General features: G+C 35.6%; 2 protein-coding genes across 10 annotated transcripts in view; both read right to left on the bottom strand.

Annotated features, from left to right (window-relative positions):
- The window catches only part of Shab (Shaker cognate b), a 44856-nt gene extending 37102 nt beyond the window's left edge, over positions 1-7754 (bottom strand). For all 5 annotated transcript variants that reach the window (XR_014425452.1, XR_014425453.1, XR_014425454.1 and 2 more), the window contains exon 1: positions 6684-7754. Coding sequence is in view for 2 of the 5 variants with exons in the window: in XM_083039595.1 (XP_082895721.1) it covers positions 6684-7754 (1071 nt within the window). In the remaining 3 variants the exon portion in view is untranslated. The remainder of the gene's footprint in view (positions 1-6683) is intronic.
- A 138-nt stretch (positions 7755-7892) lies between these two features.
- Tcs3 (Probable tRNA N6-adenosine threonylcarbamoyltransferase Tcs3) lies at positions 7893-16851 on the bottom strand. 5 transcript variants are annotated; one of them, XM_083039615.1, is made up of 5 exons: positions 16523-16843; positions 15685-16126; positions 15352-15530; positions 15004-15289; positions 7893-8032 (listed from the first exon to the last, which is right to left on the bottom strand). In XM_083039615.1, the coding sequence occupies exons 1-4, from the start codon at positions 16635-16637 to the stop codon at positions 15018-15020; spliced, it is 1008 nt and encodes a 335-aa protein (XP_082895741.1). In that variant the 5' UTR covers positions 16638-16843; the 3' UTR covers positions 7893-8032; positions 15004-15017. The 5 variants fall into 5 exon arrangements, with proteins under 5 accessions (XP_082895741.1, XP_082895740.1, XP_082895739.1 ...); XM_083039614.1 differs by lacking the exon at positions 7893-8032 and adding an exon at positions 12616-12749 and having other exon boundaries at positions 16523-16851; XM_083039613.1 differs by lacking the exon at positions 7893-8032 and adding an exon at positions 12638-12767 and having other exon boundaries at positions 16523-16850.
- Positions 16852-16858: the final 7 nt, after the last annotated feature.

The following is a 16858-nucleotide window of genomic DNA, read 5'->3' on the forward strand; positions in this document are numbered from 1 at the left end:
GAGAAAGATGTCAGTATATAAAATCAATGCCTCCGAAAGGGACGTACAATAAAGTGCGTATTGTGTGCATGTGTATATGTTAATGACGACAGGATCGTGTCAAGCAAGTGCGTGCAGTGTACTCTGGGCATGTTCCGATATACACTGCCAGTACTGAAAAGCTATAGTTTACGTTACGCATATTATATATTTTCAGTACTGGCAGTAATATCGGAACATGGGGTCTGTGTGCGGAACGGAATTCGATAGTATTGTGCGGTAAAGCGAATTCGTGCGAGTTGTTTTTTTTTTTACATTTTTTTTTTTCATTTATAACGATTGTGGATAGAAAAAGCCGAGATAGATTGAGAAAAGTAAGCGGAACAAGAAAGGCGGACAAAAATTGTAAGTTCATACATATCGTTTAGGCTAAAGTGCAGCGGCCCCTTTCCTCCGAGAAGTATAAGTCTACGACGATATGTGGTTAATTATTGCTCGGACAAGTATATCGTTCAGCCGCGTAACGAATGATCTTTGCAGATCGTCATCATTTTACTTATTCTTCTTTCCATGACTGTAGTATAGTAAAAGTCGAAATACAGAGCTATAAAATATCAATATTATAATATTATGTTATATTATTATTATACTCTAATATTTTATTTTATTCTGTATTTCGACACTTTTATTATCATATAGTCATATGCAATTGTAAACAAAGAGTTCATACATCGTGATATATATTGCGTGAATTTTAATAATACACTCTGTACAGAGATTATTGCGCGAATGAGATTTGATCTGTCATTTGAAAGAAATGGAGCCTATAATAAATGTATTAAAACGCAGGAAAATGCTAAGATAATTTTAATAAATGCGTGAATAACTTGTTAATGTATAAACCACTCATCTAGAAAACATACGTTAATCAGTTATTTCAAAAACACTTTAATGTTACAAAATGACGATAGCTTTTATTTTAATTATCAATTTTACTTGTATGCAGAAAATAATGGGAGATGGAAGTTTTGACATATTAACCAGTACGTGATCCTTTAATGTAATGCGAAAATCTGAATATCCGTAAGCACAAATAAGCTATCAAGTATTTTGCAAACAATTTTGCATTTTGAGTAAAAGTAAACTTTAATTTAATGCACATAAAATTAATAAAATTAATTTCTGAAACATTCTTTAAATAAATATACGTATATGTGTATAATATATACATGTGATAGATTTAATACATAAAAATATATATTATGTACAATATATCTAAAACCTAATATGTAAATTTGACGAATTCATATTCAATTCAATAATTCAATAATTTATTTTAATTCCAATATATTTCGCAATCACATATTTGTTTTAGCACGGTGGATATTTCCAAAGATTTTTATAAGTATAGTAAATAGTAAAATTTTGCAAATAGACAATTTATCTTATTATTTTTACGAGTTGCAAGATTCATTACTTTAGTTCCAAATATCGATATATATTTCTATAATGAACGTGATTCCATTGCTGCCTTAGTTTATTATTCGCCGGTCGCTTGTTCGTCCAGTCGATCTAATCTACTCGACTTGTAACGATTAAAACGTTCACGACGATATTCGCGCAAATCTATATATATATATATATATATGCGCAAATGCTATACATTGTCGCGACATTTAATAATGTTCTCAAGAGACCAGCGAATCACGGCTGAAGGGTATACTCGTCGGCAATTGTATTATAGTGTTATGACCTCTTACGTACTCTAAATATACTCGGCGGATCAATAGTTTCTGTAATATTGATAAGCCCGTTAAAGGGAACACGTTTGAAGACGAGAAAGACGAGAAAGGGTCCCGAGAGAATATAGAGAGAATCGTGTCTCGGCGGATAAAACTGGTGCACCAGTGCGGTGCAATGTATGTGTATCGGCTTAAAGGAAACGTATTTAATGCACCGTGCCGCAGCCGTTATCACACGGGCGTGCAGCGAGATAAGGGCAACAGAAATCGTGATACGGGAGCTACTTCAAGATGTCGGGATGCCAACATCGTTCGGTTCAGGCGACTCGAGGGGATGATCTTAGAAAAGTAGGGATGTATTTTGGAGAGGAGAAAGATGGATAGAAAGGGGAAGAAGGGATTTTTTGGGGGATTCTTTATCGTATTATTTAAGAGTTACAAAGGGATAGGTGCAACGTGATAACCCCGCACAAAATATCTCATCTCAGAGCAACAGTGTGTGCAATGTGTATTGTTTGTGGTGTGTCAAGTATATATACGTTCGTGAGAGATAAGGTGTTGCTTGTTACTGGATCAAGAAGATTCTTTCATGAACAGTGAGATTGATTGTCGAGTCCGCGATCAATTCTCAGTGAAACAGGGTCTTTACCTTTACGCCATCTCAGCACGTGTACAAATGATATAAGTTAATACATCGTAAGATGTCTCGGGCACACTTTATTTCTCGCAACTACAGATATTTGAAGCTTGCTTGTATGAAACTACGAAGAAAATTTGGAATTCCGTATTTTTCTCAACGGAAATTTAATTAGATATCTACATTTATTTATATGATTTTTAATATCTTCGTAATAAAGATTAAACAAGTTAAAATTTTGTATTTAATAAGATCTACATAAAATTAAATTAAAAAAACAGATTTTGTTATCTATTTGCATTACGATATAGTTCATAAAAATCGATTACTCGTAAAGATTCGACGTTATTTGAAACATACGACATTTTTTACTTTAGTATCTAAAATGTTCATAACTAGCATAGGGAAAGTACGTAATTCTAGGTTACACTGTTTAATTCATATTTGTCATACTGGCGTAAAGTATGTGACACACGAGTATCGACATCGGACTCGACATAGGAATCGGGTTGGCATTAATAATACAATATGATATATGTATCTCTTTAGTTATATCACACTTAATACGTGGTACTCATTAATAATAATTATACTGGGTGTCTCAGAATCATTTGTCATCTACTCTTTGACAAATCCAAAATTAATCTGTTTGTATGAAAAATTTGGAAAAAAACTACAATTTATTACTTTTTCAATTTGCAACTTTAAATATTTTATAACAAATAATAAAACTCAAATTAACTTTTCTTTGAAAAAAAATTCATTCGAGATTAACTGAAGAGATAGAAGTCATTACCTATTCACGCTGTTAAAATGTAATCATCCTTTAATCTTCCTTAAGAGAATAAAGTAAATAAGTTTTAAATATAAAGAAAAAAGCTTTCAGAAACTTACAACATATTACTATTTTTATTAAAAAAAAAACAAAAAAAACAGTATTTTTTCTTACTTTACTTATTTGAATATCTTAAAAGGAAAATTGTTGCAAGTCTGGCACACCCTGTATGCAGATTTTTATATTTTGATATATAAATTTGCCTATCATGTAAAGTTGTATGTATCATATATAAGAAAATTATATAAACAAATTACGTCTTCATATAAGTGCACATAAGGCACGTGTGCGTATATACATATACATATGATTGTGGTGTCGAATTGAAATCGCTGGTAGCGGAACTATTAAACGCTTAGGGAGCGGTGTCGAGAAAGAATCAACGTGATACCTGGTAATCGCGTATAAAACACTCCCATTATCATCGGTGGCCGATTATACGGCATGTCGGTTGTGCTTGGGGATACAATATAAATTATACATTAAAAGCTGAATTGCAATTAATAGAGAGGGGAAAGACAGAAAGATAGATTAATATTATATGTTGGGCAACACCACCTAGAAATAAAATATACATTACAGAAATCGACATCAATGTCAGGAAATGATTTGCCAAAATCTACGGTATCGTATGCACATACTTACTCATACACTAAAAGGTAAGAGCAGACATGTTATATTTGACGTTAAATTCTCTAGATATGTTAATGCCAAAATACAACGCTATCTATGATGTTAATCAGTACCCCGAAACTAATGTCAAGATGGAAAATGATCTAAAATTACCATTTGATTTATGAATTTATGCCAGTTACGCTCAATCGACTCACGCGAATTCGATTTGGTAATGTTGCTATTTAGAAATTATTTAAAAAATTTAAAATTACTTTATCATCCTTTCACCGACATTCTCGTAATAACTCTCATGATTATTTTTCTATTTATTTTTATTAACAAAAATGATGTAATTGAAAAGATATATCATATTAGTTCGCAGTGTAATAAGAGATAAGTTTTCAATTCGATTAACTTTTTAAATATGTATAAAGTATAGTATATATCTTAAAAAAAGAAGAGTTGAAATTATAAAATTTTTACGTATGTTAATATTCGTGTGTTAAATATTGTCTTAATATTTTAGAAAATGACTTTAATAATTATCCAATTATAATAAAGTTATATGACATTAAATAATCCAACACATTTTTATTGCAATGATTCTTATTCGCGAGAAAAAATACACGAATATCTTAGAATGTCGGCGAAATCAACTGCGATCTGCCGATCGAACGTGCCTTGCGAAATGATCTAACAAGACGACGACATGAATTCAAAGTCATATCTTCTTTCTAATCTGTTTGCCTATATAATACGAACTACGTTGGATCGATGCTGTAATATCGATTTAATAATACCTTTGCTCGAATTAAGGCTCCGGCAAAGAACTGCAAGTGTATGGATATATCTTTAAGTGGATAAGACAAATGTGAAAGTCGTTGAAGTGTTTGCAATAAGCGAAAGAGTTCAGGTATTTCATAATCATATAGAAATTCATAAAAATCGATTCGCATCTAAGGCGTTGCAAATCTGTGCAAAAGTATGCGTGCTATTCGATAACTTTATCGATCCCTGTTAATATCGTTAATTTTTTACGATACGCACGTAAAAAAAAAATAGAGATCTGATATGAGGGTCCGATTGAACGAGGAGATTGCGACAATGGTCGCCCACGCGCATTTCTTGTCGAGACGGACGTAAGGAAAGTTTTATTTAATATAATGGACGGAAACGTCGCGAATCGTTTGCCATAACGAGAAGGTCACGCTATCGTGAGTTTGTAAAGGCGAAATTTAATGATCACAAAAGAGTCGGTCATGATGTCGATTAGTTCAATTCTCCCTTTTTGCTGCGCAGTATAGTGTACTATATTAATAACATTGGATGTTTAATTGTATAATACTAAGAGTCATTACAACAACAAATTTATAATTATTTTATCAGATATAATTTTGACAATTTTGATTGTTAAGAACTTTTTTTACATATAATATAGGGATAATCGAAAGATACAAAATCACATCCATTTGTTGTCGCGGTGTGATTGCAAATAACTTTTCAATAATTAAGTTACAGACTCCAGCATCATGCTATATTACGATATAGAATTTAATAAATAATTATATATTACCTTAGATTAAATAAAATCACTACTGATAGAGAATTGACGTTCTTTTTTTAAATAACAACATATAAAACCGTAGTTAAATGTTTTTATTTGTTTTTCTAAAAAATTTACTATGTAATTATTTCTTAACTTATCATGTTTCGTGAATGCAGTTCTTTTTGCATGATAAAAGTGCACGCATTTCATATGTATAACATTACAAAAGTCCAAATATTAAAAAAATATTAAAAAATAAACAATTATAAATATGAATAGAAAAACAGATTCAACACAAAGCCATATGCATATACATTTAAAAATATAAATATTGATTATAAGTGAACTGCTTAAAATATAAAAAAAAATTTTTTTATTTGACAAGCATATGTCATGCAATTTTTGATGCAACTAAGCTAATCGTAAGTTAATTTCTTAAGATTGTCGATACACACACAATCAACCCGAAAAACCATATTGTGTACGAGTACCAAACGGATGTGATCAATTTCATTTTGGTAACTTCCCAACGTCGTAGATAGAACGTAGCTATGAGAGAACAAGCTAGAAAGCAGCACGAAAACATGACAATAAAGTATGTTCTGAAACAGTGACCTTATTAAAGATCACTTACTAAACTCCCGAATCGTAATATATGTATAGCTAACTCTAATATATTTTTAATTGTCACAAGCTCCTCGTGCTATAAACATTTTAGACGGTTAATCTAAAATAGATTAAATTGATCAGTGTCGATTGATGCCCTTGTTGTGACAATTCGAGCTCTTGGCTCAAATTCAACAATTTCTCAATGAATGGCGATTCTATAAATTGTTTCATTATAAAATTGAAGATCAATAATAGTATTTTTATAACTTGAAGCTGCAATGTGTGTGTGTGTGTGATATTCGTGTTCTTCTTCTTATTAATATTATTTATGTAGAATTATCATTGAATATTAATTAAAGCAATTAAATTGCAAAATAATTTTTTTAAAATTCTGTTAAAATAAAATGATTTAGCAAATAATACGTTGGTTATTTGTATGTGCGATTAAATATTAATAATTTGAAAAATATTTATAGTTTGAGAATTTTTTAATACAGCAAAAATAATTTTCTAGTGACATATGTTTGAAACATATGGTCTCTGAAACATATGTAAAATATTGCTTTTCTTTCTTTCGGGGATGCGCTATATAGACTGTATGGATTGTACTCGTTACACGTGACAAAGAGGGCAACGATGCGCGACGTTTCGCGATTCTCTGGGTGTTTCGTCTCTTCGCGCGCGAGCGCGCGCGCGTAATTTGGTTCTGAAGTGACTTACCCTTGCCGCGATGGACGTGGTTGGTTTCTCGAGAAGATCCCACAGCCACTTCTGATATTGGGCACACTTTCCGTCGCCGAATTCCTCTTCCTCGCGCTGCCGGAGCGACTCCGCCTCTTTGCGCATCTCCTCGTGCACGTGCTCCTTACGTTGATGATACTTGTGCTGGCAACAGCTCTCGAGATAGAGCTCGTCGACGCCCCAGTACGCGAGATCGTCGCTGAACGCCAACACGCACATCTCGTCTACTAGGTGGAGCTTGCCGGTTCGATAGAAATTGAGGATCGAGCTGAAAGACTTGGGATGCCGATCAAAGAAGTACTCGTTGTCGATGAGGGAATAATCGTCGCAGAGCTCGGTGATCGCCTCGTGGGTGTTGCAGTCCCGTAGCCGGCCTAGACGCGTGTGCGGCAATCGCTCAAGGGTGCGCCAAAGGACCTCGTGCTTCACGCCGCCGACGTTGATCGAGACACGCCGGTTCAGCGCCTTCGAACGCATGATCATGAACGGCTCCGGCGGCAGGGACGTCATCGACCTCGAGAAGGCACGTTGCTGCTGCATCAGCAGCGGCAGGGGCGGCGGCGGCGGCGGTGGCGGCGGCGGCGGCGGCGGCGGCGGTGGCGGTGGCGGTAGAGATGGCAGGTTTACGTTAACCGCCACGGTACCAACCGGTCCCACAGACGACGAAAACGGAGCGTAACGTACTTCCTTGTTCATAATTCCTCCGCCACTCCCTCCCCCTCCTACTCCTCCACCACCCATTCCCGTGGCACCAACTCCACCGGATCCTATTCCGCCACCAAACCCACCCCCCGATCTAACTGCTGTCGACACGCCGAATCCGAGACCTCCTCCGCCACCGGTGCAGTCGGTGTTCCCGCGACCGGCTGCACCGGGCTGCTGCAACGTCGTCGTGCCGCCACCCTCGAACACGTAGCCCTGGTCGGTGCTGATGTAGGGCACCGTATACGACGGCGACGACAATGAGAGCGCCGGGCCGGTGACCACGGCGCTACCATTACGTTCCCCGTCCGCCAGTGTGTTGTCCTCGAGCCGTCTCTCGTTCAGCATCGGACGCGCCGAGCGACGGCGAATTCAAGTCGTCGGCCACCAGCGCGATTGCAAGGCGATTATCTTTCGCGTTGCTCTCGACGCCGATGCTCTCGTTTGCTTGTCTGATATCTGACAAGCGGCCTTTTCTTTCTCGTTTTCTTCTTTTTCTTCTTCTTCCTCTTCTTCTTCTTCTTCGTCCTCCTCCTCCTCGTCCACGGTGTTCCTCTTCAGCTTCATCCGTAAATCGGTCCAGCCCCTTCCGTCGACTCGGTCGACAGACTCTGCCGTATCATAATCTGAAAGATACATCAGAGGCATTTCGTAAATGCATCATGTTTAAGAAATATAAATTTTATGTTACATGATACACAATTTTGTTTAAAATTTAAAAATGCAATTTTAAATTTGTCTCAAATTTGCTTGGACACATTGAACAATCTCATGTGAGACATGTTTAAATCTGCATTCAAGCTACAGATGCGAGTTATTTCCTTCGGATATTTCCTTTAAAGGTAAGCAAAAATACTCAATGAAACAGTCTGTAAACAAAATCATTTTAGACACATATGCTTATATAAACTTGCTTCGTTCTATTTATCATTGCCATCTCTTTTTTTTATTTTTCTTCTTAATTATATAACATACTAGAAATTAAATATATATATTAATCATTGATTTACATTGATCATTAAATTGTAGATGATTGAATATTAAATATTGCTTCTAATATAATTTTAAATGAATTTGCTTCTAATATAAATTTTAATTGATTTGACTATTCCTACTACTATTACTATACACATACATACTACACATACTACGAAAATGTGCATTCCCGAATTTCAATTATCGGAATATCTACAAAAATGTAGATATAATAAAAACAGATACATATAAATTTGAAAATTTTCCAATTATTTTGATTATATAAAAATGAAAGAAATTTATTTATTTATGTGACAACTCTTATATGACAATTTTTTTCTTCTTATTCCGCCACGGAATATTAAAACGTTGAACGTAAGAGTAGCTGTGCATTAACTAATTCGTAATAAATTTAATTATATTATAATGAAAAAAATATATCAAGATCTCACTTAATGATAAATCCGAAAAAAGGATCGTTTACAATTCCTAGTTTCTGCGCGTTTCTTTGAAGGCAAACGACTCTCAACGAAATGATTGATATAATTCACCACATGGCCCCCACAAAATCGTAACTTTATTAAAAGCATTACAACCGTATCTGTAAGGGTACTCGTAGCGATTCGTTACTGTAAACGATCAAAGTTCGCCTATAAAATGCAAACTACACTGAGAGAATTTTCTCTTAGAATTTACCCTGAAATGGAAAGAATTTTATGAGAATTTCTTTGATTAATATTTATCACAATAAAAATAATATCTACCACAATAAAACATGTTTGATTAATTTTACTAAACTACATAGTAAAATTAATCAAACATATTTTATATATTTTATTGTAATAGATATTATTTTTATTATGAAAAATATTAATCAGAGAAATTCTCATAAAATTCTTTCCATACCATATTGTCCACGATTACCATGATTTTCAGGGTAAATTCTAAGAGAAAACTCTCTCTGTGTATCTTTCTTCCTTTCTTTTTAGTGTTTTTCCTATCCCAAAATTCTTTTGTTTAAAAATGTATCTTGTAGATTCCGCATACACAAAACACACACACACACACACATATATTGGAATACATATACACACAAATACAAGTGACATGCGCTTAAAGTAACAAATGTTATGAGAAAAAAAGCAAGAGACAGAAAAGAGAGGCAGAAGCAGAGAGAGAAATATATAATTTATTAAGCGCTCATCTCTCCCTAAATGTTAAATAAATAACAGTACGTTGAAAGTAATAATATAATTCAATATTCAATAAACTATCCAATACAACGTGTGCGTGTACGAATATAGTATGATGCATTACTACTAAAACACATTATAGTACACATGAATCCGGCATTCCCAAAGGACATTTCTCAAAGAGAGTGAGCTTTTCGTTTTATTATATATATATATACATATATGTGTGTGTGTGTAGGGAGCGACGAAACGAGAATCGATCTTTCTCTCTCTTTTTCTCTCCCCAGCCAACATATTGGGAGTATACACCTGACCTGACCTCCGAAGAGAAGAAAACGCGCGACATTCTGATAGGACGTTCTATACATGTACAATATATACACACACAGTTGTAATTTTCGCTTCTGTGTGCACATTTCGTGAAACATCCGGTTTCTGTATTTCTCCGACTTGATCCGAAGACATTTGCGCGAAGAATAACTATTGATCTTTGACCTTTTCGGTCCAGAGCAAAACGTGGCACTGCAAAGAGTCACGAATGCCTCCAACATAAATTCTCTCATGCTTAATTTTGGATTCTCACTTGAAAATAATTATATATAATTAATTTCTCTATATATACTGATTGCGCTGTATATAATTATCATAGACATATCTACTCAGATTTGTGGATAATCTTTATGTAGTAGTATTAAATCAATTTTTTTATGATTTATTTTTGCGAACGAGAATCTTGATTCAGGCAAATGTCAGTGAAAAGAGCATATAGATAAGAGTAAGGCTAAGGGTAATCATTAAAAATCATTAAATTAAATTCCTTGTATATCTAAATATTCTGAGATATTTCACTATTAGATATAGTGACTATCATAATATAATAGATCACTATTAGAGATTCGAATTTAGTAATCGTCTTGACGATTGTTGACATAAAAATAGATATAATTTATGAATAAATTCGCGATACGATCTATATCCTTATCGCGCAAGCACACAGATAGAATTTTATAATGCGATTGCTTTTGACATATCTTAAACTCGTAAGAAGATTGGAGAAGATCCGAAAGAGCAATCGAAACGACGATATTTGCGGCGTTGAATAGGTCGCGCTTAAGAAATATATTTAAAACAATTACTCGCGAAATTTGTCACTTATCGATGGATCGCATCATTACGGGGTGATTGCATGATATGCGATTAAATTTCTCATGGCAGCTTAAAGATTGCACGACTTATTATTTCAGAAAATTCTTCTCTGCCGACCCTTTCTTTACCTTACGCTTTTATTCGTCGCGATTATTGATTGTTACTTCTCAATATTATTTTTTTTTTGTTTGCTTTTTCTCAGCCTTAAGTGATAAAACGAGAATGTTCAATGAATAATATTTTTCGAGAAAACAAAGGCTTTCTGCAAATATGTTTTAAAAGTGTGCTCAGAGAAAACTCCAATATATTTTTTTCTTTCTTTCAGAAAGTGTCTTCAACGTGTCATGCAAATGTTCTTTGAAAAAAAGAATAATGTAAGAATACGAAAAGAACTTTTCCGATAAGCGGAATCATATTCCAAAGAAACGTTTGCGCGATATGTTTCCGAACATTTCAAAAATCTTCCGTGAATATCTCGAAGATATTCTCCATTTCGCAACTTTTAAAATATCAGAGAGATCACAACGAGAGAATGTGAGAAATGCAATGGCAAGTGCAACGATCGGTTGCATCACGGTTGCGTCGTTTAAACTTCTTGGCGTCGAATCAATGCAACGTTGATAGTTTGCGAGGATGATTTACTAGCGCTTGTCGAGAAGAAAAAAAAACAGAATACGGATATTTGTCCGCAGTGTATATTTTCGAAAGACGCTATCAAACTAAGAGAAAAAGATACGTTTACTTTACGAGCGTCGAACAAGTTTAGGCTAGATGCAGGGTAGTTTACGAGCGGCAGTAGAATAACGACCGAAACTGTCAGACAGTAGTAAGACATTGAGTTTCCTCTACCTGAACGATAGGTATTGAGCATCTTATTTTAATGGGAAACCTGAGATAATATACTTATTCTAAAATTATGTTGCAATTTTTATATAACATAATTAAACAGCTTATTAACTTTATCATATAAAATATATAATAAAATTTTATCCTGGACCTAAATTTTTATTAATATCGATACTCTAATATCTTGAACTATTAAAAGCATCGATTTCTCATAAATATTTCTTTTCTTTTCTATTGCCAATTATTTTTTGGACACTCAATTTTCACAATGTATAATAGAAAGCCCAATTTGTTGCTTAAAATTGCACAAACATTCTTTACGTTTATTAAAATCAAGTTTAAATTACTTTCCACAGAAAAAAGAAATCTTCGCTAATTCATCAATTATTAAAATATATCGGAGCAAAAGCACTAGAAAGCTACTTTTAAAAATATGGTTTTCAACGAATAAATTTCGCGGGGGCTACAATTTCCGCTCGAAATCATCTTGAAATTAACGCTAATCCCGAATTAATTAAAAGTCTCTTCATTTGTTCAAGGATTATAACAAGGAAACGGGAAGCGAATTACTGACCCGGATTACAAGCGGATCTCGAGCTTGAAGGGGCTCGCTCAAACCACACTACTACGCGCGGCTTGACAGATCCAAGGGCGACCAGCTGAGAGCGCGAACGACGTATACGACGTATACGACGTACGGGGACAATCTCGTGCTATCTGGGTCTCGCGGTCCGGGAACATTCTTGTTGACAACGACGACGACGACGACGACGAGACGCGTGCTGTACCAAGTGGTGGTCGCGCGGCAGCTACTATACGGAAATAGACGAGAGGCGTGCGCGAAGCGAACTAGCAGTCGCAACTAAAGCAGTGGTAGAGTCTTCGTGCAATAATCCTCTTCGGCGTTATACTCACTTCTCTCTTGCTTCCGTTTTAAACATGATCGCTGCTCGGTCGAGGAAACGCCGCGTCGTTGTGTGTCACGTTGAAAGGTCCCATCTCCGTCGCGCGTCACCCGGCAAAATCCGTCTCCTCGGTGGTATCCGCTTTGGCAATAACGATGACGAACGGTGACGATGACGATGACGGCGACGGCGACGGCGACGGCGACGATGACGACGGCGGCGGCGACGACGGCGACGACGACCGCACTGGCACTACCACTTGTTCCACATCGGGTGCGCTGCGATCGACGCCCCGTCTATCGATTATGCGCTAATGTGGTACGGTCGAGGGGTACGAAGGAAGGTACGAGGGTGCGCGATGCTCCCGCGGAGGAGATGTTCCGTGCCGGGATGGACCGGTGGATGCGATGAGAAAATTAGATAGAGAAGACATACGGGAGATGATTCTACCGATCGCTATCAGGGTGACGCGACTACCCCCCGGTCGCGATCAGCGAAGAAAAAGAAAAAGAAAAGAGAGAAGAATCGCGCGCGCGCGCGCGCGAGAAACTTGAAAATCGCACGATTACGTCTTTACTACTACTACCGGCCTGCTGTCGGCCGCTCTCTTTTGATAGTTTAGAGGTGACGATACAGTCTCTGTGCCACTGTAACTGCTGTTGGCGCCGACAGAGGCACTACTTGGAAGCGAGCCAGCAGTGCGCGCCTTGGCGATTATCCCAAGCCACCCTGTGCGCCCCGAGTTGCGCGTCGTCCCCGCACCCTGCTCCAGTGACGAAGCGGTGCTTTTAAAGTGCGGGCGATTCCTCTCTCTCTCTCTCTGCACGTATAGCAGCAGGACGCTTTTGGGCGATCAGCGTCACCGCGAGTGGATTATATTTTCGATATTAATTATCGCCTGCTAAAATTGTTTAATAAATTATAACATAATAATACAAAATTAATTTGTGGAGTAGAATAAATTATTACACGTCTGTAAATTAGACTGTTTTCTCACTTTCGGTAATTAGCTATAATAAAAAAAACCTGGGAAGATGTAAGATTAAAAGTCAGGAGAGCAAGAGAGAGGGGAAAGAGAGGGAAAGAGATTTCATTATTTTCATATATTACTTATATATAAACAATTAATATTATATTAAATATTATATTAATAATGATGTGTTACAGTTTCGTCACAGTTGTATCGATAATTCGTATTTGTACTATGTTCTATAGAAAATGTCATGCCCGATCAATGTTCTCATCCCTCTTTTTCCCCTACTCGCCCTCCTTTTTTTGGCTTGCGCGATCTCGTATCGTGCAATATCGTCGGAATTCGCGAAGTCGGAATTTTTGCAAAGCCAGGAGGAGCCTCCGCATCGCCAACGTTCTTTGTGAGAAGCGAATCGATAAAGCGTCGTATATGCGCCGAAGAAACGTTTCACGTGTAGTTAATAGTCAGATCGATATCATATCTGAACGAGGTCAATATCGAATCGGTCGGAAGGAAGTTTAAAGGCGCGCAAGGCCGAAATTGCTGCAATACTCGAAGAAAATCGTTGTCTGATCGACAGGAAATCTATCCAGCTAGCACGAAATCAGGTTACTACATTTCCAGATAATGTGGCTGGTTGTTGCTCACACGATCGCATCATCGAGAGAAGTATTTTTAGAGACAACATGGAGGTCGTCGCGAATAATATACAGTGATCGATTCTTAATGGCATTTTTGCACATTCGCATAATCGCTCGCGAATTTAATTGTATGTAGATTTAAATGTCAATATATATAAAAGACATCTAACATTTGTTATAGACCATTGAAAGACTATTTTACAAAATTCACGAATATCTTCCTTATTAAAATTAATTGATAGGAATTTATTCCATGTAGAAAAAGAATTATTATTCTTTAAATTCAAAGTTCTTAGACTTGAAACTTTTTTTGTTTTCTCGACATTTTAGTAGAAAGCTTTTAAGTATCGTGACTTTTTTAAGATCATTTACTATTCTCTTACTTTTACGGCATTGAATGCCGTAGAAATTACAAATGATCAAAAACATTCAAATTAATTTCATAATGTTTGCAACAAATAAATTACAATTTAAACTTTTACACTTTAAAAAAATATAATAATACGTATTATAATGCTCAGAGATCAAATAAATGCATTACAATGATTGAATATATATTCAATCATATATTTTATATATTTTATAATTAAAATATTCAATAATAAAAATTTTCGGCGCAGATGGCAAGACATGCGAAATTCATTCGGCATTCAATGTGTTATTATGAACAAAAAAAGTTTCAAATATTGATAGATATATAAACATTGTTATATAATCTGATACAATAAATATCCCAAACAAAATTATTATTCTGTTATAGGGTATTATAGTAATTTCATTACTATTTCAGTATTAGGATTAAAATAAGATGCATTCCAATGTAAAAACTGAAGCATAATCTAAATTGGATTCTAAAATGGATTTTGTATTGGGATAGATATGGTGATTTTAATATATTTCAACAAAAGTAAAACTTACGTGAAAATATTATTTTATTCTCTCCAGGAAACGTGTACATCGTCCGTTCGGTACCTCTGAACGCAAGTAGTTTGGGTCCAAGGAGTACCGCCCTCGCACTTGTATTGGAGCAATCCAGCGACTGCAATCATAACGCCGTTGTCTATGCAGAATCGCTCATCTGTCGCGTAAAGAGTTGCATTCCTTTCTTTACACATGACGCTCATCATTTCCTGCAGTCTCTCATTGCATCCCACGCCACCCACGATCAACACCTCGTTCGATCTCACATGTGCCATCGCACGCTCTGCAACATAATTCAACGTTAAGTAGACAAGAAAAAGGCAAAATCATCCAATGAATAATTACCTGTAATTTCGATGAGCATGGCAAACACAGTTTCTTGCAAGGAAAAACATAAATCCTCAGGAGTAAATTCCTTTGTATCGAGCCATTTGGAGTAATGTTCCTCTATGTGACTTAAGATACCGGAGAACGATACATCCATTCCTTTCACAACGTATGGTAGCGGTGCCAGTTTTTCACCCCTTTTTGCATCCATAAAATTTTAAGTATTAATTGAATAATTCATTAAATTCAGTATACAAGATCCCATAACTGTGATCTTGAATGTTTAAATTTGTCGAGGATTTCAAGGTGAAATCCTAATAGATTATTAGTCAGATATAAAAATTTGCTTACTTTTTGGCTAACTGTTCTATGTTGTATCCAGGACTGGGATCATTTGAGAGTTTTAATAGCCTTGCGAATCTGTCCAAACAATTTCCTACCGCTATGTCGATTGTCTCACCAAAAATACGATATCTTTGTCGAGAATATGCAATAATTTGAGTGTTTCCACCAGAAACATATAAAACAGTAGGATTTTCACTACCAGTAATCAAACGTCCCATTTCTATATGACCGATACAATGATTTACTGCAACTATAGGTTTATTGTGTAACTGGGCAACAGTTCTAGCTACTAATGCAGCGACTGTTAATGGTGCTCCCATCCCTGGTCCTTTTGTGTAGCAAACAACATCAACATCCTTCAGGCCAATCTTTGCTTCATCCAAGGCTTTTTGCAAAACATCTAGTATGTGTTTTCTATGATGCTGCGCTGTTTCTCGAGGTAAGAAACCTGAAAATAAAAAAATATATCTAAATTATACATTAGCGTATTTATATTAGAACTGTTTATAATCTTTGTAAATATTAAGTCCACTTTAGACAATGTTTAACTAGCAAGACCATTCAAAAAAAGAATTTCATCATTATTATTTTATTTATTATTTTATGCTGTGTGTAAACATGTATATATTTTGATACGAATTTTGTATATACATATAAACGTTTCTAATAAAATGTTTCTATCATAAATAAAATCCTGTTGAATTGTAAGATCTATTAAAGTAGGCTTGATACAAATCCATCAAGAAGTTTTGAAGCTGTTAAATCTTGCTCAATAAATGACTAAAAGGCTTAAGTCATGTGTATTTATATAACATATTTACAAGATATTACTGCGGAGTTATACCTTCACCCGGTGGCGTGACGTAGGTATGTCGTACGTTGGACAATACTTTTTGATCGCAAATTATTCCTACACCCAGCTTATTCGCGCTACCTTCGAATCCGATAGCAATCACCATCTTTACAATCTTTCGATTCCCGATGCTCGATATGAATATTTATTCATACAAACTGAATGGAACGATTGAAACGAACAGCAATATAAATATTTACGTACGTTGAAGAAGTAGGTACGTTATACGTTGTACAATTCATAAAGTCACGTGATCAGCCACAAATTCGCTTGTTTCGTAAGAGGGAAAACCCACATTAATCGGGCCAAAAGGAATACGAGTTTCCT

The sequence above is a fragment of the Prenolepis imparis genome, unplaced genomic scaffold (genome assembly GCF_030444845.1).
Source record: "Prenolepis imparis isolate NDT839.2.m4 unplaced genomic scaffold, iyPreImpa1.0 SCAF_6, whole genome shotgun sequence".
Lineage (NCBI taxonomy): Eukaryota > Metazoa > Arthropoda > Insecta > Hymenoptera > Formicidae > Prenolepis > Prenolepis imparis.